Genomic DNA, 23,354 nt, shown 5'->3' with positions numbered 1-23,354 from the left:
CTTTCATTGTCTATAAACATGACCGGCAACGTCACTTCAAAAGCCCAGCTTGAAACAACTATTTAAAGTATTAAATGCTAACACAACCAGGAACTGATCAACACACAGTTTGATAATGGGAGCCTCTTACTACGGTTTAGTGCATGTTAATTGATTTTTGATTTTTTTGAAAATCATTTATTCATGTTTCAGGATTGGAGCACTGCTGGTCAGGCCAGCCCTTCTGTTCCTTCTCATGTGCCTTGAGAAGGTGGTGCCGAGTGCCTTTCTTGAACCACTGTGCTCCTTTGGTAAAGATATACCAACATTGCTGTGGAGAGGGAGCTGGAAGATTGAAACACAATGATGACGGAGGGGAACCTGTCAGTGTTCTAAACTGTTAAGGAGTGTAAACTTCACAATTGGAGCATTTGCATCAAATCAGCATTGCATACTGACTGATGCCATGACCCTCCCCCGGTTGCATACTCCCAGCAGTGTCCGGCACATATGCACCTTTATCAACACAACATCCAAGAAAACCTGCTGCAGAAGTGTGCACTTGTGTCGCACGTTATTTAAGTACTCAAACACAATCACTGGGCCCCGAAAGCATGAGCATTATTGAGCCCAGTTTCAGAGCTGCCGACTATAAAAGCAAAGCTTTATGCATTAAACAAGACGGCATCATTTAAATTCTTTAAATTTTGAAATTTAAATAAAGTGCCATTTTCAGCCCATTTATATCCGAATATACAATTGTTGAGCTTCAGTGGCTTTTAAATTCCAAATCACAGGAGATAAGAGGTATCATCTGTTGTGGAGCGGCAGCAGACAACACGGATATTCACTCATGCAGGACAAGACTATTGTGCCCATTAAACTAGAAACAGCAAAAAGTAAACACTTCAAGATTCAGCTCAAAACCAGAATTATTTCTCAATCATACTCAGTATCTGACTCATGGTAAGATGAGCAATGAGAGAAACAATGCAGTATAGAAGATTAAGGACGAATGCAAGACACATTTTCAAAATTACGAAAGATTTTGAGAAGTGAAACAGTGAAGGATTGTTTCCACTGGTTGGTGAATCAATAACAAGAGGGCACATACTGAGAATTATCACTAGAAGAATGAAAGGGGAAAATTAAAAGAGGTTTTGTTCACAAGAATATCATTAGGAAATAGAATATTCTTACCACAGGCAGCTATTAAAGCAGTGACTGTAACATCTTTTAAGTGGAATCAGATAGGTGTTTGAAAAAATATATTAAAGGATAGGGGATAGGGAAAGAAAATTTTAATAAAGTAGAAACCTGTTAAGAAATAGCACCAACACAGGGATGATGGGTCAAATGGCCTCCCTCTATGCTATAATATCTTGACTGGAAATGTAGCATATCCTCTGAAACACTGCTCCAGGCTAATAGAAATGTTAGTGCAAACCTGTTGGATATATTCTTCTCCCTGTCTGTGCTGTTAATACAGTCTCATCATTCTTTATAACTGTAAATTAATTCACTGTTTTCAGAAAGGGGAAGGTAACAGTCTAATCTCTGCCTTCCCTTAATGCAATTATTATTTGTATAATAATGACTATGAAAATATAGCTGCTCAATAATCAAATTAGTTGTTTTTATTGATGTTCCCAAACAAATTTAAAAGGTAAGAATGTAATCTACTGCTCTGTCAGTGTGAGCTATTACGATTAGATTTGTTGCTGCACATTCATTTAGGAAGTAGCAATTACAATCCCACCCCCTCTAAAAGTATGGCAGGAGCTTGGTAAACAAATTTATGGTGAGCCCAATTATTAATGGAGATGAACGAAACAGGAAACATAGAATATTGCAAAGCAACACATAATATATAAACTATAGACAAGTGAAATTTGCTCAGCAGATTAAATAAAAATACTCAAGGGAGAGGAAATCTGAAACAATATGATAAAGCACAAGACACGGCAGGTAGATCAGGATCTAAGCAAAGGACAAATATATTTATCAATCAGACACAAACATGCCATCAAATTCCAGTTCTAACAACAGATTTGCATTAGGAACATCAATTCATATATTCTTTCTGACTGATCTGTAATGTTGTTACAACTTTTATACTTCTAATTAATTTGTTGGCTGAAGACAATAGTAATGTAATTTGCTTCTTTTGGAGATCCTCACCCGAGCATCTGGCCTACCATTGCCAACTTTTCCATATAAAGACTTTGAAATCAGTAGCCTAGTACCATTTCCCCTCATGGGACTCTGCCTGATCCTTTGCAGAAATCTTCCTTGTTCTTCCCTGTTCAGGCTACCATACAAGAAAATGGAAGAACTCTGACCATTTACGTTTCAGCTTGCATGCACACAAGGAGTGAAGTGGCCAGCTTTCCTTATTACATGCTTCTGTGAGTCTATTTATCTCTTCAACATTAATTTACTCATTGCACCCTACCAGAAGTTGATCCAAATTCTCTTCATATATAATTTTTAAAAAGCTTTCCTGAGCACTCACCCCACCCACCCTTCTGCTGGACAGAGATACGCACACACATAGAGACATCAATCCCACTTTGCCTCTCCTAAGAGTAAAGTTTTTGTTTGGGCAACCTCTCATCATAATTCATCATTATAAATTCAGGAATCAATCCTGCCATGGATGTGTACAAATAATTTATCATCTTTCCAAAGCACAAACAACACAACCACAGCTTCACCAAAGCTTTAAGCAATTTCATCCATTTCTTTTTACATTTTTTAGTTACATTCCAATATGCCATTCACTATCTTCCCTTAAAACAGGAGACCTATGAACAGTTTTATCTCCAGGATGCTCCTGTTTAATATGTTAACTCTGAAATGCTTCTCCCTAACGTCATCGTTCTGCACTCAGTTGTTTTCAATTCCATCTGCTATTTCCTTGTCTTTTAAGCTTACTTTGAAATATCACCCTGGTTAACACAACAAGCTTCTGCACTCAAGTTTAGCATTACCTGAAAAATTAGGACATCTCACATATATGCCAATCCTGTAAGATATAAATAAAATTTGGGGAGCATCTGTGGTCCAAAGCAGCAAGCCCCTATTTGGCAACACACTCACGGGGTTTAAGCAACAAAGGGAAGGGCCTACTCCTCTCCCCCCACCTTCTTACTCTACCTCATGTTTTTTTTCCAGTCCTGATGAAGACGCTCAGCCCGAAAATGTGTACTGCTTTTTTCCTTTCCGTAGATGTTGCCTAACATGCTGAGTTCCTACAGCATTTTTTCTGTGTCTCCTTGGACTTCCAGCACCTGCAGATTTCCTCATGATTGTGGTGCGACTATTTGGCTACTGGTTTCCTCCTCAAGCGTTCCATTATTTTACCATGCCTCTTGCTGCCCTCCTTCTAGCTCCTTTTCCAATCAGTGGCAGGTAGAAACAGAAAAACTCAAAATGGAAAGTAACATAGATCCAGGAAGTTGAATAGTTCATTAACTAAATGCAGACTTAAAACCAAAACAGGAATTGAACTGAACTAAAGATTTGCTTCCAAATTGCCAGAACGGAATTTTCCCTTTGTTGTGAAGAGTTCTGTAATCTAATTATTGAGGTGTATTTCTGCTTATAATTTCATTACTATGGCTGTAAAAAATTACATAACTCAAGCTATTTCTGTACAATTTAGAAGCTGTTAGCCATTTACGCATATTACAAATGGTTAAAACTCCTGAATGTCACCTTTGGCAGAAATTTCTGAATTATTAATAATACAGCATTACTGCATAAAGAACAAGGTTTATTTTAACTAATTATTTAGCTGATAAGAGTATAGTGGAATAGATGGTCAGCTTTCTTACTGATGAAATTATTTTAATATTAAATGCAGGAACTGCTAATTGCATATCTGATTGGAAAATACAGTTGACTACTTTGTGACGCTGGATTCTATATTATTAACTCACACACTTCCTATGGCCATATTAGTAATTGCTGTGAAAAGAGTAGTACTTACTGTACTGTAAGTGTACTGTAAAGATCAATTAGAGTTGCCAGTGGTTTAAGTCAAGAGTTCAATCTCTCTTCTGTTGATATAAATATAATAATCATTAGAAATCAGATTCCATAGTAATGATTACATTTGATAATTGGTTAATTTTGAACATCTAGAAAGCAGAAAGTTATTGGTGAAAATGGGACATCGCAACAGTGAACTTTTGATTTATAGTTTGTGAACTATCTCATTGACCTTGGCTGTTCAACCATGAATGTTTGTTCCTTACTTGGAAGGAACCTTGCACAAAAACCAGGTCAGTGTCATGATCACACAAACTTTAGTACCAATCCAAATGACATAAAATATGAATACAAAAATAATACTTATTTGTAAATAGTAAAATATTTGTTGTTGTGAGAGTAGCGTTAAGATTTTCTTTACATGTCTAATTAAATGTTCCTTAAAAAGACATCGATGAAAAATACTTATAATCTAATATGGAAAATACGATGACCAAAATAATTCTGGGTTCACTGCTGACCTGCAGTGAGTAACTGATTGCAGCAGTAGTGAAGGATATAATGTACAACTGAACTTAGTGACACTGGTTAAACGTAGGAGAGGAGTCGGACTTTGATCACCATCCGGATGTTTGTTAGAACTTGTACTTTGTGATTGTCAATTAATGATGTCAGATAAAGGCCAGCTGGGGTTTTGGTACACTAGTACTCGTTATCGAAGAAATTGCTAACAATCATTCTGACCCTCTCCCACTCAGGAAGGACAATATTTTCAGGAAAAGTTGATAATAGTAATAATATATTATTTTCTTCTCAGCAATTGAATAGTCTCCAGATATTTAGCTCTAAAATTCATTTTCCTACTGCTTACCAAAAACTCATACTTTTATCATTACATCTCTTCATTTCAGATAACTGATCAATGGCATTAAGATGTAAAATAATAATTAACCATTTATGATACAGTCATGATAGGAAGACTCAGATTTATCCAAAGTCTTCATGATAAGATGTCTTAAAAGCCCCTTTCAGTTGTGACCTGAAACTACATGCATAAATGAAACTGCACTGTGATAAAGAGCAGGTAATACGTTTTTAGCTGTTGGTTGAGGGGCAAACATTAATCGGGATCCCAGTGATTAGTCTCCTAATCAGGGATTGGTTGCACCGGGGGGGGGGGGGGGGGGGGGTCTTTCCCCTGAGAGAGTTTCAATTTTGCATATCTGATTGCAACATCATGCACTTTTGACAGTGCTGCACCTCTTCAGTGCTGGAACAACAACTTAGACTGCTTTCAGTCCACTGAAGTCAGATTCAGATCCACAGCCCCTTGGCACAATAGGAGGAGAACTTCCAACTGAGCCTCAGCTGACAAACCCTAACTGAGCAATCACAGATTTCAATTGCACTGCGAATCAAGGGAACAAAACTCAAACAATTTGTATCAACAGAAGTGATATTGAACTCTTGCCTTAACTCACTGAACTCGAGTTAATCTTTACAACAAGTGGTGCACTGTTCACAGCAATTACAAAGGTGAAAGGACAATAAACTTAACAGCAGTGTTGGGCCCAATGTTGCATGTGATCATGTGACTACCACTGCAGTACTGCAAGAGTTCCTTCTTCAGGAAGGATTATTAGAAAATAAATGATTCCATAGGTATTTGAGAATAATGGCTACAAAAGAGTGATTGCAAGGCAGTAATTTAATAGACAGGTTCAGGTGATGTCATGAGCCACAAAAGTAAACCTTGAGTGGTTTATAACTGTCATCTAAACTCTAAGATTATATTACTGCATTGTAATCACTATAAAGTATCTGTTATTTTTAATCTACATACAGTATGGGCCTGGTTTTATTCCATTTTGGGTTTCTTTTTCTGCTGATACCAGCTTTCAATGAGGATGCCAACTGCAGAGCACTCAGGATCATTGATCTGTGATGATGATCACACTGAAACATTAATGATCCTGTAGTCATTCTTATGATTTTCCAACAAACTCCATGGCTGGTATATCTGGAAAGTGGTTACACTGAACTGTCTCTATGACAAGTACGGAAACTACTGTGATAGGCCAAACTAAAAGAGACAAAGGTTTCTTTAATTGCATTTCTGATATTAATGACAATCTGTCAAAATGCATCCTCTGAAATAGAGAGCTCTGCACAAAGATTCAATGACAGCAATCCCAGCCACGTATCAGGAATGCAAAAGCTACATATTTACTTAATCAGTCACTATTTTCAGATTTTCTTCTGAGCTGGCTTAGGCCAAGAGACATCAATTATTTAAAGGAAGTAACATGATGCTTCCCCTGTTAAGTCAAGTCTGCAAGCAGACCCCTAGAGAGAATAAAAAATGAATTAGCTAGAATTTATTAGTGAGCTTGATGCGAACACAGAATCAGCCATCATATCCGCACCACGTTTCCACACACCTTCAAAAGCCTGGCTAGCTTTCCTAATAAAATCACAGTGTACCTGGTACCTATTAGTACAAGAGGTGGGCTCTTTGAAAACTGCTTTAGAGAGAGGAGATACATGTCCAGTGGCTGTCCTGATTCACCCAGACACACACTGCATTCAATACACGTAACAATTATTCATCCACCTCGTTCTCACTAAAGGCATGGCAATGCAATTTTATCGTTATAATCATGACCATATGACAAAAGCAGAGGTCATTAGGGACCAATTTCAAGTGATTTTCAGATTGCACTTACATATGCTGAACAGTTAAGTTCGCTCCATTGCACCTGCGCTGATTTATGCAGCTTTCCACTGTGCTCTTCCTCAGCTTGCCCCTCCCCTTCCCAAAAAAATTCTGACCAAATGAAGAAAAGTTTCAAAGGCTGACTGAATGTTAATATATTTTTTCTCTTCATTTAATTGAAATCTGCTTTAAATCTTGTTCAGCACTTACCCCCCTTCAACCTCCAGGTGCCAGAGGGCTTGTTACTTGTGAATTATTTAACAATCATATTTGCGGTAGGAAATTGATTTTTGAGTAAATCCATATTGATTGAGTTATGCGAGACTAATGATTTGAAGTAAAATGTTGCTGTTAACTTCTAGGGAGGGAAAAAGATCATTTTCTGCATCAAATTTTCACTTGCTAGGGACCCTGGTACCCTGCTTTCACCCTGTCACAGTCTATGGTGACTAACTGTCTGCCAACCATGACCAAGTGATTAAAGCAGACAGCATCTGTGTATCTTTGCAGTAATAAGAGCCTGATTTCTATTTCCCATTCATTGAAACTTGAGTAGTCTATTAGCTCCTGCATTTTAGTTTGATGAATTTATTACTCTACAATATTTTTATCAAAAGCACAGCTTCCCCAGAGCAAAATAAGAGATACATTTAGTTTTAACTGTTCCTTTTCCAGATTTATTACAAATCTTATAGCCAAAGCCTGTTAAATAAATAGATTATTGTGGATCTAAACATCTGCATCAGAAACTTATCTGACAACAATAATAGTACAACTATTGTCAGGACTTTTCAATATGCCGATTATTTTGTGGCTCAAAGTGAAGTCCCCCAAATCACCATGGCTGATTCCCCCTTGATGAGATGGCACACACACAACCTGTTGCCAGGCTTCTTGCACTGACATTCAAGTTGACGAGGTCTCACCCTTCACTTACTATGTTGCTTAGTCTCCTTTCGTCCCTTCCTCCCAATGGCTCCATCAGTCAACATGTGGGGAGTGCAACTATAAAGTCCCAGTTTAGCTCTGAAGAATACAGCACAGAGGGTTACTGTGTTGTCACAGCACTGCTTTTGATCTTGGTTATACTTATTTGTTTATTTCCCAGAATTTCTGGTAACCTTGTGTCCAAAATACCTGTCGTGTGGTTTTTAGTTCAGAATCATCAAAACTTATCAAATCATTATGCACTCTAAAAGAGTTTCATGATTTTTCCCAATGAAGCTGAGATATAATATTGTGATCAAGTGGGAAAAATCAGCTATTAAAGACAATCAAAATTGATTCACTTGAACTGCCTCAAAGGGTCAGGTTGGACAGTGCAGATATATATATCACCGAACACTTCTAATTTATACAGAACTATTAAGTTTCCAGATTGAAACTCTTCTCTCTGCTGAGTTCAAAGGCAGAGTAAGATTAGAGTTGGATCACTCCAATAAAGGAAGAGGAGGGAAGCTGCCAAGTTCCCAGCTCCAGGTTACCATCCAATGACTATTACTTTATAGCATAACTGCAGACATCAGGGGAACAGAGTTTCTACGTCCTTCAAAGTGAAACAACCTGCCGATACTCACGGTTTAAGTTTCCACATGAAGAATGGGCTCTTGGGCGAAGTGAGGAAGGTTGTCAACACCTGTGGAACTGCGCCCCAGCGTCTTCAATGAGGGAGAGAAGGGGGAAAAAGATCACATTTTAATTGTACATTTCCTTTCCCTGCACAAATAGTTAACAGGTGCTCACCATCCATCAAAAGAAAGGGTCTGTACTAATAATATGCCACCCTATACGTCTTCCCTCCCTGCTTTTTAACTCTATTAAAATCAAGACCAAAACCAACCATGTTGTCTCCTTATTCCCAGGAGTATAAAATAATACAAATCCATTGGTCCCTCTGCTTCTCCATGCCTCTACAATCTACAAGGTTTTAAAAGGATTCCTTACCATTAGCTGACTAGTATGCCGGAACTCATGCCATTGTCCTTCCTACTCATTTCAGATTTGGTTGCGTACGGCATCAATTGCCCTGGCCTTTGATTATCAGCTGATCTATTATGAGAAATTATAACACCAAGGAGCAGAAATCTGCGCATCTTCCATTTCCTGGTTGTAGAACCAGTACAACTCTGGACATGGATTTCCTGCCTGCACTCTTGGCCCAGGAATAATGCATGGTACAAGGCAAAATAAAGCAAGGAAATAATTTCAAAATGAGATGGATAAATTAGAATAAGGTATGCATAATAACAAAAATAACATGGTTGCAACATTGTTTTAAGTTTCTATGTTTCTATGTTGATTTCAAATTTTCTCTAGTATGCCAAATAAAGCTCCCACAAAAGACACAGCAATTCAAACAACCAGTATAGCAGTACTTTCAAACTGTCTGAAGCAAGTACATAGATTAAGCCCATACAAGTGGATTTCCCGAATTTTGCTGAAGAAAATGTTGTTGTTCTAATATGAAAAAAAAATGCTAGGCCAAATTCACCGCTGGCAGATGGAATTTAATCCTGAAAAATGTGAGCTGATGTGCTTGGTAGGACTAATAAGGCCAGGCTATACACAATAAATAGTCAGATCCCAGGAAGCAATGAAAAGCAAAGGGATCTTACAATACTTGTCAAAATCCCCAAGGCAGCAGAAAGGTAAGTAAGATGGTTAAAAAGGCCTCGTTAGCTGTGGCATAAAATATAAGTGCAGATATTTGTTAGATCACAGCTGAAGCATGGTGTTCACTTTTTGTTGCCATAGTGGATATGATTATATTTTCTGAAATACAATTTCAGTTATGAGGAGAGACTGAATAGGCTAGAGTTGTCTTGGAACAGGGACGCTGAGGGGTGACCTGATTGAAGAAAACAAAATTGTGAAGGGCATAAATGGGAAAGATGGGGAGAAACAGTTCGTCTCGGCAAAGTTACCTATGACCAGAAGAGCTTACATTTAAGGTAAGGGACAGAAGATTTAGAGGGGATTTGAGAAAGAAATTTGTTAACTCGGAAAGTGGTTGAAATCTCAAGCCTGCTATCTGAAAAGCTGGTGGTAGCAGTTACTTTTGCAATATTTATTAAGAGTTTAGATAAGCACATGAAACAGCATGGCATGGAATGCCACAGGCCAAGTGCTGGATGATAGGATTAGTAGAGATGGGTATCTGGTATTGGCACAGGCACAGTGGACCAAAGTGTCTCCTTCCACATTAAACAACTCTAAAAATATTTTGTTTAAGATACCCTGCCTTTGCCTATTTCTTTTCGTGCATCTGCTGTGGAAAAGACACAGGTGCTTCTTCCAGGCCTCCAATAACATCTCTAATCCAGCAGATGAGATATGTAGCAATATGAATGAACTGGAATCATCAATTTTACTAAAAGGATTTTGAATATCACTCCCACTCTCGTGGCATAATCATAACTTGTGCGTCTGCACTCAACAAATCCTCTGCACCCACCAAGCCTCCCTAAACTGTTGAAATTCATCTAAGTATTCTTCTTTGTATAATGATATACAAAAGAAAGTAATAGCTGGCAGTGGGATTAAGGTAATAATTAAATCCAGGGTGGTAGGGCTGGGTGGCGGTGGGGGTGGCGTTGATCTGCTCATATTCAGAAGGCACTTTCGGCTCTCAATTTATGACATCATCAGAACCACTCGATTGAATTACTGTCTTGTAATTCACTGCCAACCATCTATTATCCTATATTAATGCCCTTAAGGGTAATTTGAATACTCTGATGGAATATTTATCAAGACCCGGGGCTTGATTCTAATCATGGCACAAGTAAAAAGATTGGGTGCATCTCATTAAAGTCTATCCAATATAAATTAGCTGTACGTAGATTAGTAAGCAATTTGTATCTCTACACAGCTGACTTTGAATCCAGTGTAGCTGCAAAATGCTAACACAATGGGGGGAGAAGGTACAACAATAATGTTGTTATACAACTGTGTTTTTGGTTTGCTTCAACAAAGATGTATAACATGAGTTTATCACAGAGAACATATATATATACATACGTCAACATTTTCACTACAGATCAAGAAAGACTACAGAATTCTATGGAATGAATTAATGCAACAAAACACTTTGAATATCTGCAAATAGCTTTTCTTGAACTACTAACGAAAATCATTAACTGTAATCTATTCTATATAGGGTAATACAATTCTCAAACAGCAGCATAAAATGCTTGCAAGCTTTTTTTTATTATTATTGAACTTGTTTCTGTGCTTTCAAAATCCAACAACTGTATGAAGGATGCAGGAAACTTCAATGCTACCTGAACTACATAGAGATAATTTTATTTTATGTTTAATATTACTACAGAAACATTCCTGGCCTGCAAAAATGAACCTAATCTTAGTCGAATCTATAAAAATCCATGGAAATATTTTAAATGGGGAAACAAAAGGAATTATGCAGACGTTCACTTCAAAAAAATTATAAGCCAAAATCTAAGTCACATAGCACCACTTTTATATGCAAATGGATTATAATCAGACAACAAAACCTGCTGATCAGCAGCAAGCTGCCATTTAAATGACATTCTGGGACTGGACCAGTAAAACTGATGGACTTCCGACAATACATATTCTGATCTGTCTGAATTAGTTTGGAATCATGAGAGAATTTGCATAAATGACTGCTTTGGATTTTTGCCTATCTATTTTTAAGATTAAATCTAAATTGCACATAAAATATGCACAAACATTTTTCCCCCACTCAGGGAGATCTGCAGCCCAGCCTTCAACATGATTAGAAACAGGACCCAGCCTGCCCTCTTCCAGCATTTCTAAAGCAGTGGGATGGTGTGTTAATGATATAAAGAAGTGTTAGGTCTAGGGCAGTGATTTAAATATTGATGTTGTAAAATATATTGCTCTTTCAAAATTATGCGATGTATCCAGCTTCATTACAGCATTACAGACCAGGGCTAAGGGAATGTGCAGATTTTGTTGATGTTTATCAGTATTATATAGTTTTCATATAAAGAAATAAATCCACCTGAAGGGTTAGCACACATATGCTACATATAAAGAAACAAGCAGAATACTAATCAGAAAATATTAGTTAAAAACAAGAAACAGGATGAAATAATTTTCTAACGACATGTGAATACCAATACCACCATACATGAAACTAAAGTAAAAATTACTCCAACTATGTTTATGTGAGCAGAATAAATTTCACAAGTGGGGTGCTTGTCTGACCTGATACCTGCAAGAAAAAACCCAAAAACTTGCAAAGTCATGAATGAGAACTAAGCAGGCAGATTTTATCTGTGCAGTTCATGTTGTTAACTTGCTATTCACTAGATGGAACTCCAATTTTACCTCTCCAGGGGAACGAGTTTGGCGATAGACAACTATCAGAAGGCAAAGTCAAGCAAAGAAGTTACAAGTCTCCTTTAGACAATGCTTCTAAAGGAGGCCAGTAGGAGAAGTGACACTTTTCAACCAGCAGGCACAACAAAGTTTCAAGGATCTGACAAGGAGAGCTAAACTGAACCTGTCATTGTTCTGAGTTTGATTTGCACTACCTTATTGTAAAATACAAAGGCACAGAAGGAGTTCACTTGTCACATTGTACGCATACTGGTCAAGTACTACCCAGTTCTAGATTTGTTGTCCCATAGAGTAAGACCCTTTATGGGCAAATTCAGATACTTTCTGGGAATGATAAGTGCTTTAGCCTCTACTCTCCTTTCAGTTAAGGAGCTCCTGTCTCCCAATATGCTTAAAGAAATTCAAATGTATGTTTGGCAGACATATAAAACAACATAGGAAGCAGCTGGCTAGAAGCTAGCCATGTTTAGGATAAATATCCTACTTTAAAGTTACCCCAAAAATGCCGACAGATGGATTTTGTGTGACATACCGTAACTCCCTGGTAGCTACATTGTAGAGCTGTCAGAATAGGTCATGTGCACAGAAGACAAACACAAAGGATTCCAGAAAGGTGAGTTCTTGATATGCATTATAATTTGCCAAATCTAAGCTAGAGTCGGTGGGATGACAAAGTAACACTAGTACTGTGGGTGCTATGACTGAATCAGTTGGACAGAGGATACCAGGTGTCAAGAGCAGAGTTCATTCAGAAGATTCATTTCAAAATGATATGCTGCTTTAGAGCTCTGATAGTTCCCAATATTTTTGGACATGCTCTTCTGCTTGGATTGACTATTCATCTTTCTTAATTCAACCTCCAAAGATCTCAACACAGCAATTACTTTTGATAAACCACATTGAGAAGAATGGAGTATTGAAGAATCTCTAAATTCATTCTGGAGTACACTGGTGGACAGTTTGCAATTTCCGCATAATGTTGCAGAAGGTTCTACCATAACCTCCTCGTGCTTCAACTAGGTGACCGATGGGTTTCTCTGGATTGTTGAGCTCAGTATCTGGGCTGTAGTTCCTCAGACAATTAACGAGAAGATACATCTGGCTCTCAAATGCCAGCCGGCCTTGATGGTTCAGATGTTAAAGACTGGATATTGAGTGGAGGCTGGGCGCAGGCCAATATGACTCATTGTCTAAGACTAAAACAAGTTGTACATTGTGCGGATAGAAGTTATATCCACACAGCCAATGGGGTTTCTATCTGCAGAAATCCAGCAATGCAGAGTAATCAAAAGGCAATTTATTCAAAAAAAACGGCTGAAGGGCCTCAGCAGTTTCAAGCAACATCTGTTGTAGCAAAGGAATGGTCAACACGTTGATGCGTAACCTGCGTCAGGATTGAGAACGTAGAGGAAAGAAGACCAGTATGTAGAAGGGAGAGGGAGGGATAAGACAAAGACTGCGATGTGATAGGTATAACCAGATGAGGTGGGGAAAGAATGATGGGCCCATGGAACCAACCTGTCAAGTCACCACATGCACAACAAATCAACTAATGTAATCAACAGTTTAGGAGGCAGCAATATAAATGTTCTGTAATTACGGTGTGTCACATTGAATTTTTGCAGCACACATTAATTATTTAGACTTAAATGTACAGGAGATGATTGAAAGACTATAGAGTTGAAACTGAGGAGGAAGGCATTAGGACTACAGGACAGTAGAGGTCCTGGGGTATTTGAACAGAAAATCAGCAATTTGAATTTAATTCAGAAAAGTGTGATCCAATCACAGACAAGAGAAAATCTGCAGATGCTGGAAATCTAAGCAACGCATATAAAATGCTGGAGGAACTCAGCAGGCCAGGCAGCATCTATGGAAAAAAGTACAGTCAACGTTTTGAGCCAAGACCCTTTGGCAGGGAAGTGTGAGACAACCAACACAGCATTCTGACAAGGCGTATACAATAAATTGGAGTATATTGAGAGGCATGGACATACATTGGGCCTTTAGACTGTATACCACACAGGTGATAGCAGGGCAGGTCAATAAGATAATTGAAAGGCAAGCAGAATCCCTTATTAGCCAAGGCATAGAATATGATAGCAGGGAGGTTATGCACAAACACACAGCAATATTTGACCCACAGCTTGAGTACTCCATGCAGTACTTAAAGTTGTAACTACACTGGAGAGGGGGCAGAGATTTGTGAGGATGCTGTCAAAACCACAAAATTTTAGCTATTACAAATGATTGAAGAAGCTAGGCTATTCCTCTCTAATATGAGAGAAACCCAGGAGACACAACTGAAATGTATAAAATTATGAGTGGCCAGGAGAGAGAAGTGTCTGTTTCCTTCGGCTGTGGGTCAAATATCAAAGGAATAGATTTAAAGCAACTAGTGAAAGATTAAAGCAAAAAGAAGGAAATGACCTTTCACACATTGGGTGGTAGGGACATAAAATCTTATCATATTTAAAAAGTACCCAGACTTATACTTGAAGAGTCATGACCTGTAGAATCATCAACAGAGCAAGTCAGGTGTCATGGAATCAGATTTAGTTAGAAATACATGGAAAAGATTCTGGATACCTGGGCCAAGATGTTAGTCTGGGTGCTCAATAAGCAAACCTAGGAACTATCTGCATCAATAGGTTGACAGTGTTGTTAAGAAGGCGTATGTGGTAATGGCCTTCATCAACTGTGGAATTAAGTTCAAGAGCCATGTGGTAATGTTAAAGCCATACAAGACCTTAGTTAGACCCCACTTGGCATACTGTGTTCAGGTCTGGTCAGCTCGCCACAGGAAGGATGTGGATGCTATAGGGAGAGTGCAGAGGAGATTTACAAAGATGTTGGCTGGATTGGAGAGCATGCCTTATGAGAATAAGTTGAGTGAACTTGGCCTTTTCTCCTTGGAACAATGGAGGATGAGAGGTGACCTGATAGGGGCATTGATCGTCTGGATAGCCAGAGGCTTTTTCCCAGGGCTGAAATGGCTAACACAAGGGGGCATAGTTTTAAGGTGCTTAGAAGTAGGTACAAGGGGGATGTCAGAGATATTTTTTTTACACAAAGAGTGGTGGGTGTGTGGAATGCACTGACAGTGACAGTGGTAGAGGCAGATACAATAGGGCCCTTTAAGAAACCCTTAGATAGGTACATGGAGCTTAGAAAACTAGAGGGCTATGTGGTAGGGTAATTCTAGGCAGTTTCTGGGGTAGGTTACATGTTGAGCACAACATTGTGAGCTGAAGGGCCTGTATTGTGTTGTAGATTTCTATGATAATAGGTATTATTACAAAATTCAAAGCTAGGGTGGTGCAGTTAATGTGTTAGCGTTGAGCTTCAACTCTCAATGCAACAAGTAACTCAAGTACTTGACTGTCTCAGTGTAAAAATGATATGTTATGATTATCATTTCCTAAAAACCTTTACCTCTGTATCTGCCTGCAGTGTACAGAGGTCACTATTATATTCATTGTTGCTTTTCAGGTGTGTATTTTTGAAGCTGGTCACTACAGGATGATAATTATGGTATATGGCTGATGAATGTCAAAGACCCAACAGATGTCTGGACCAGTATGGAGTTACAAGCCCTTCATATGTTTACTGTGCATCTGAATTCTACTTCAAATCACCCATTATGACTCCCTTTAAACGTGGGAGATACATCGCAATACCTACATGTCACACAAATTAATAAACAAATAAAAAAACAGTCAGCCCTCCTTATCCGCGGGGGATTGGTTCCGGGACCACCCCCCCCCCCCCGCCCCCCGCGGATACCATAAAAAAAAGGATGCTCAAGTCGGTGGACTTTAGGACCCGGTGGAGTTCCAGACCTTCTTTCACCTGTCTCAGTGCGGTGGACTTTAGGACCTGACGGAGCTCAGGACCCGCCGTCCACAGTGTTTCTGTTCCATTGATGGAAAATGATCACAATTGAAAATAAAGTGGAAATAATAAAGTGATCAGAAAGAGGTGACACGCCATCGGTCATTGGAAAAGCGTTAGGCTACAGTCGGTCAACGATTGGAACAATTTTAAAGGATAAGGTGAGAATAATGGAGCTTGTTAAGGCCCTGCCCCCATGAAAGCTACAACTATTACTAAGCAACACAGTGGCTTAATTATTGAAATACATACTTTTCTTAAGTGTTTTATATGTATAGAAAGGTGAAATATATACTATGTACAATGACAAACATTTGACTAACTGATGCTAAATAATACCGGATGTACCTGTTCTGACTTAAGAGTACTTCCGGTCTTTTTTTCGATTCCCAATCCATGGTAACCTATGCACATCCTCCCGTATACTTTAAATCATAACACGAGGAAATCTGCAGATGCTGGAAATTCAAGCAACACACACAAAATACTGGTGGAACGCAGCAGGCCAGGCAGCATCTATAGGGAGAATCACTGTCGATGTTTTGGGCTGAGACCCTTCGTCAGGACTAACTGAAAGGAAATATAGTAAGAGATTTGAAAGTAGGAGGGGGAGGGGGAAATGCGAAATGATAGGAGAAGACCGGAGGGGGTGGGGTGAAGCTGAGAGCCAGACAGGTGATTGGCAAAAAGGGATACAGAGCTAGAGAAGGGAAAGGATCATGGGACGGGAGGCCTAGGGAGAAAGAAAGGGGGAGGGGAGCACCAGAGGGTGATGGAGAACAGGCAGAGTGATGGGCAGAGAGAGAAAAAAACTGAATATATCAGGGATGGGGTAAGAAGGGGAGGGGCATTAACAGAAGTTAGAGAAGTCAATGTTTTCACCCTGCCCTCAAATTTACCTGGTCTATTTCTGACACCAACCTCCCCTTTCTTGATCTTTCTGTCTCCATATCTGGAGACGGCCTATCTACTGATATCTACTATAAGCCTAGACTCTCACAGCTACCTGGACTATTCCTCTTCCCACCCTGTCTCTTGCAAAAATGTTATCCCCTTCTCACAATTCCTCCGTCTCTGCCGCATCTGCTCTCAGGGTGAGGCTTTTCATTCCAGGACAAAGGAGATGTCTTCCTTTTTTAAACAAAGGGGCTTCCCTTCTTCCACCATCAACTCTGCTCTCAAATGCATCTCTCCCATTTCCCGCACATCTGCCCTCACCCCATCCGCCCACCACCCCACTCGGGATAGGGTTCCCCTTGTCCTCACCTACCACCCCACCAGCCTCCAGATCCAACGTATAATTCTCTGTAGCTTCCGCCACCACCAACAAGATCCCACTACCAAGCACATCTTTCCCTCCCCCACCTTTCTGCTTTCCGCAGGGATCGCTCCCTACACGACTCCCTTGTCCATTCATCCCCCCCATCCCTTCCCACCGATCTCCCTCCTGGCACTTATCCTTGCTAGCCGAACAAGTGCTACACCTGCCCTTACACTTCCTCCCTCACCACCATTCAGGGCCACAGACAGTCCTTCCAGGTGAGGCGACACTTCACCTGTGGGTCGGCTGGTGTGGTATACTGTGTCCGGTGCTCCCAGTGTAGCCTTTTATATATTGGTGAGACCCCACGCAGACTGGGAGACCGTTTCACTGAACACCTACGCTCTGTCCGCCAGAGAAAGCAGGATCTCCCAGTGGCCACACATTTTAATTCCACGTCCCATTCCCATTCTGATATGCCTATCCATGGCCTCCGCTACTGTCAAGATGAAGCCACACTCAGGTTGGAGGAACAACACCTTATATACCGGCTGGGTAGCCTCCAACCTGATGGCATGAACATTGACTTCTCTAACTTCCGTTAATGCCCCTCCCCTTCTTACCCCATCCCTGATATATTCAGTTTTTTTTCTCTCTCTGCCCATCACTCTGCCTGTTCTCCATCTCCCTCTGGTGCTCCCCTCCCCATTTCTTTCTCCCTAGGCCTCCCGTCCCATGATCCTTTCCCTTCTCTAGCTCTGTATCCCTTTTTGCAAATCACCTGTCTGGCTCTCAGCTTCACCCTACCCCCTCCGGTCATCTCCTATCATTTAGCATTTTCCCCTCTTTCAAATCTCTTACTACCTTTCCTTTCAGTTAGTCCTGACGAAGGGTCTCAGCCCGAAACGTTGACAGCGCTTCTCCCTATAGATGCTGCCTGGCCTGCTGCATTCCACCAGCATTTTTTGTGTATTACTTTAAATCATCTCTAGATTATTAATAATACCTAATACAATGTAAACGCCATGTACATAGTTGTTGTACTGTATTGTTTAGGGAATAATGACAAGAAAAAAAGTCTGTACATGCTCAAACAACAAATGTTGGAGAGAAAACTTCCGGGTTTTCCCAATCCATTGTTGGTTGAATCTGCGCATGCGGAACCCGCGGATAAGGACAGTCGACTGTATAACCATATTACACCTTAGCTTTACTGGATATTCTATGATCTTATGTTGTTGGACTTATCATGTTGCAATATACCAGATGTTATAGCTTAATCCAATCATCCCAAGTATATTCAAGATGTTGTGCACTTATCTCAATGAGACAATATGAACTCTGGTCCACAACCACTTCTCAATCTGCCTACCTGTTCTGATGAACTATGCACAATTTCCCTATTTGCCCCCAATTTAGAAATGTACTCTCTAGGTTTATAAAGTCATTTCCCATTTTCCCTATCAAATATGTGACATTTGAAACACCAGAACTTTTCATCTACCACTTATATACCCACCCTACCAGCGGGTCTCTCTTTCCCTGAAGTTCATAACTTTTTACCAATACTTTTGCTCTCTTTTAACAGCCAATTTTCTATCCACACTGCTTCAGCCCCTTTTATTCCATATTATCAATCTTGAAGCCATCTATATAATGTGGAACACTACAGAATGCCTTTTAGAAGTCATACAGTTATACAACATGGAATCTGATCTTTCAGCCCAAATTTTCCATGATGACGAAGATGCCTATCTAAGTTAATTCCATCTGCCTGAGTTTGGCCCATTTCCCTCTAAACCTCTCCTCTCTACGTACCTGTCAAAAGCACCTTTTAAATGTTGCTATTGTACCTGCCTCAACCACTTCATCCGTCAGCTCATTCCATGTACCACTCTCTACATGAGTAAGTTTCCCCTCAGTTCCCTTCTAAATCTTTGACCCCTAGGTTTAAGGTGAGAAGGCAAAGGTTTAAGAGGGGCCTGAGGGGAAGGGGGTGATAGGTTGAACAAGCTGACAAAGGAAGTGGTTGAGACTGATACAATGGCAACACTGAAAAGGCACTTTGACAGGTACATAAAGAGAAAGAGTTCAGAGGGATATGGGCCAAACTCGGGTAGATGAAATTAATTTTTTGGTTCACACAAGAATTTCAATTACATCTTCCTTTTCTGTTATATCACCTTCTTCATTGGAGAAGATGGACAAAGTATTCATTTAGTACCTCAGCCATGCCCTCTGGTGCCAAGAGTACATTTCCTTTCTGAACTTTTGTCATTTTCACATGGCCATAGATTATTTTTGTATTCCTTTTATGTTTGCCGTTAGTCTTTTCTCCCTTCCTCCCTCATTTCTTTGCTTTAGTCTCTCCTTTAAAGTTTCTGCCATCAGCTTGGTTCTCACCAAGAACTGTCTCAGCTTGAATATAACCATGTTTAATACAAATAACAATACTTTTGCCTTTTCAACACATCTGCTTTTGAAATTAATGCCTGTAAAATATATAGATATAGAAGAATAGATCTAGAATATTGTGTGTATAAATTATTGTGTCTAGAGTATTGTGTGTAAAAATCTAAAAATGTGTGTACAAAATGATGAGAGGCTTTTTTCCCGGGGCTGAAATGGCTAATATGAGGGGGCATCATTTTAAGGTGCTTGGAAGCAGGTACAAGGGGGAATGTCAAGGTAATTTGTTGTTTTTTTTTACACTAAGAGTGGTGGGTGTGTGGAATACACTGAGAACAGTGGTAGAGGCAGATGCAATAGGGTCTTTTAAGAGATTCTTAGATAGCAACATGGAGCTTAGAAAAACAGGGCAATGCGATAGACAGTTTCTAGAGTAGGTTACATGGTCAGCACAACATTGCGAACCGAAGGGCAGTAGTGTGCTGTCGATTTCTACGATTCTATGAATATGTTTTTCTATTGTATTTAACTCATTGTTAATTGTTATATGGGTGAAACACCATTTTAATTACTGATAATATACACAAGTTAGGCAAAGTTATTGTTCTAATGGTCACCTTTACAAACAATGATCTCCTCCTCCGTTCTAGCCGCATTTTATAGTCCTATCACATAGTAAACACACATTATCTATTCTCTATCACTACTTCTTATGTCCTATGAATCATAACTCTGTTCAACTGCTGGACCCAAGACTGGTTTGAAGTCATGGGATGGGTGAACAGGTTCTACCTAGTTTCTCACTTTTTAAATTTTCTAATAGTTTGAGGTTAAATAAAGGACAAACATAATCCAAGTTGCTGCCCACTTTCATAGTTCCTCTCTTGTTAATAAACAGGATGTGGAACATGGAAAGGCAGAGAATTAGAAATACCAGAAGGTATTAAAGTATGCAGATTGCAATCTGTCTTGGAGTTACAATGGCATTTGTGACTGTACAATAGACAATTTCTGTTGTGACAAATTGAGTAAATGAGCTATAAGGTCAAGATAGATTTTTAATTTCAGGAGCTCTGAATTGTGCTTCAATCATCTATCGTGCATGAATGGGACGTTAAACTGGTGGTGTCGCAACATGGTTATAAAAAATTGACAGCTGAGATCCAATTAGAAAACTAGGGAATGAACACACCGATATAGTGAGAATGGACACCTTTGCTGGGATTAACTAATGTACAGTTGGCCAAAAAGAAATTTCAGTTTGGAGTGATGAAATATAAACCGAAAGGCCATGGTTCCCAAAACATTGAGATTCCAAGTCTGCTAGGGTTTCTAGGGAAACACCAGAGACAAGAAGTGAGAAAGAGAAAAAAATGGAAACAAAAAGATGCAAAGTCAGACTCACGCAGACTCTTAGCAGGTGGTTCATTCTTTATTTGACACCATTAGCAGAAGCCAGGAAACAAATCACCCTCAGTCTCAGTACGAATGAGAGAGTTACATACCATATAGGGGAAAGGGAATCAATATTGTTCAACAAAAAACAAGATGAAAATTGTTTTTTTTTCTCAAATTCTCTTAAATTCATCACTTCTAAATTAACCATGTTCTTTCTCTAGGTAAAAATGTTTCTTTTATCCTTCACTATTACTCCTTCATTATCAGCATTTGGTCACCGTACAATTTACATAGACTGCCTGAGAAATATTGCATTCTTTTGTAGCTTTAACCTATGCAGTGCAACATATGCAGTGCAAATGAAATGAGCAGGAGCAAGTGCCAAAAATTTATCAGAAAAGGTCAGAAAAACTAAAGCCTATCTGGAAACAATGCACAAACTCAGAGATATGCATCTTAAATCATGCTAAATTACATGCTTCATGCTGGTGACTCGGTCATGGGAAATTATCGAGCTACGTGATGTCTCATTTGTTTTTTAACACATTGTGCTAAATTACTGAAGGAAAGCTTATAAACATGTTTATATAATTATTGTTTTGATGCTTTATATTTTTGTATAAATATATAGGAGAAATTGAAATCTATGTTTCTTTTCTATATAATAGTTTTGCATTAGGACACCATATAGCAATATGTGATGCATTCATTGCAGTCTGATTTGGATGACTATAAATATGTTTGCCCTTTACACTGAGCCTGCCTGAGGGATTAGCAAACCCCCAAAAGTTCAGATGAATATTATCCGAATGTACATCTCTGCTTGAATAAAGTAGTTAAGCAGCCTGCAGTGTAGTGTGATTGCTTCTGGTCTATTGATAATTTTCCCAAAAATTCATTTCTAATTTTAAGAATTCAGATCCAGTTATTAAAACCCGACACGGATTGCCTGAGCCAAATGGCCTGTTTCCATGTTGTAACTCCTATATATTTCTATGTATTATAATTTCTATGTATCAAATATTAGTTTCTGTAGAGTCACTTCAGTTGCGCCCAATGTTGCAATACTGATATTAGCACAGCAATTATCCAATTTTAAAAAAAATTACATCTCTTTTTTTTTCGGTCTATTAATTTAAAATATTTAAAATTAATCCTCACAAAATTAGCCATCACATGCCCGACTCCATTATGGTGAAGAGTAGGAAAACAGAGTATTGCATGAAATAATTGCAAACTGCATGACTTTTGCATTACCACTGTGTCTTGTTAAATGCAGAACCCAAAGACAGAATCCAATGAAAGGATGCCAGCATTGAACTAGAATCTCTTTAAACTGCTAATGGACGCTTAATTGAGTTGATTCTCAACTTCCACCAGCATCAATAACTACTTCCACTAACTTTAAACCATTTCTGTTGATAGGCTCTCTGCACTTCAATGACACTTTAATTGCATTTGTAATGTTTTACCATTTAGTTTCTTTTAGTCCACCCATACCAAGATAGAATCTAATCATCCCGATCAGGAAAAAAATATTATCAATGCCTCTCTTTAGTTCAGGTAACATCATACAGTCAGTCTATATCTCTTCTGTTTCCAAGCTGATTGTCATGTAAAACTCAGTCTTTAAAGAGAATTAAAGTAATATATATATATGCATATATATAATATATTTATATTTCTGAACTTTATCCAATCAAACTCAATCATAATAGACTTATCTTTAATGCAAGTGGAACTATGTTTTTTCACAATACTTGATTAAAGGAGAATTCTACAATGCTGACTATGCCATGGAAGGTAAGACCCACAGCGGATGAATCTGTTCGACAGTTAGATGAGGAACATTTTCTGATCATGGATCTAAAACGAGACTAAATAAGGAAGCCAAATGTCACCTAGTTAACAACTTATAAAAGTCTCAAATGAAATGGATCTAATTAATCTAAAACTAGTCCCAACCAAGAGTGGCCCACACATAAAGCTATCCATAAAGTGGTACTAAACTGTCAGTCTCACTTAAAGGTCAGAAGTACGTCTGACATGAAAAGTGGAGAGGGTTAAGCTTGACAAATGGAGTACACTCTTATGAAGTTAAAGGCACATTTATAGGATATGCCATTTCACAAGCTATTCCTATTTTATATAATTGTATGATTCACTTAAAAACTGTGGTCTGAAAAATAATGAATGTCATAACTGACTCACCCTATTATAAGCAAGCACTGCTTCTGTCAGTCAGGAAATTTAGTCCATTCCACCTTCTATTAAAGGCCACTATAGAGTAGCAACAACCTTCTGCATGAAAACAGAGGTGAGGGTATGGGGATTAGAATAAAAAAATAATGA

General features: G+C 38.9%; 1 protein-coding gene across 15 annotated transcripts in view; it reads right to left on the bottom strand.

Moving 5' to 3' along the window:
- Positions 1-23,354, bottom strand: part of LOC140730432 (estrogen-related receptor gamma) — a 231,489-nt gene that overhangs the window by 201,357 nt on the left and 6,778 nt on the right. For 6 of the 15 annotated variants that reach the window (XM_073050828.1, XM_073050835.1, XM_073050834.1 and 3 more), the window contains exons 2-3: positions 23,214-23,303; positions 8,269-8,349 (exon numbers count right to left, since the gene is read on the bottom strand). The exons of 1 other annotated variant lie outside the window; for it this stretch is intronic. Coding sequence is in view for 6 of the 14 variants with exons in the window: in XM_073050822.1 (XP_072906923.1) it covers positions 8,269-8,285 (17 nt within the window). In the remaining 8 variants the exon portion in view is untranslated. Of the gene's footprint in view, positions 1-3,973; positions 4,044-8,268; positions 8,350-23,213; positions 23,304-23,354 lie in introns of all 15 variants that reach the window. 8 more of the 15 variants (XM_073050820.1, XM_073050825.1, XM_073050826.1 and 5 more) reach the window with 3 other exon arrangements.

The sequence above is a fragment of the Hemitrygon akajei genome, chromosome 7 (assembly GCF_048418815.1).
Source record: "Hemitrygon akajei chromosome 7, sHemAka1.3, whole genome shotgun sequence".
NCBI classification, from domain to species: Eukaryota; Metazoa; Chordata; class Chondrichthyes; order Myliobatiformes; family Dasyatidae; genus Hemitrygon; species Hemitrygon akajei.
This window is presented reverse-complemented; position numbering and strand designations above follow the sequence as displayed.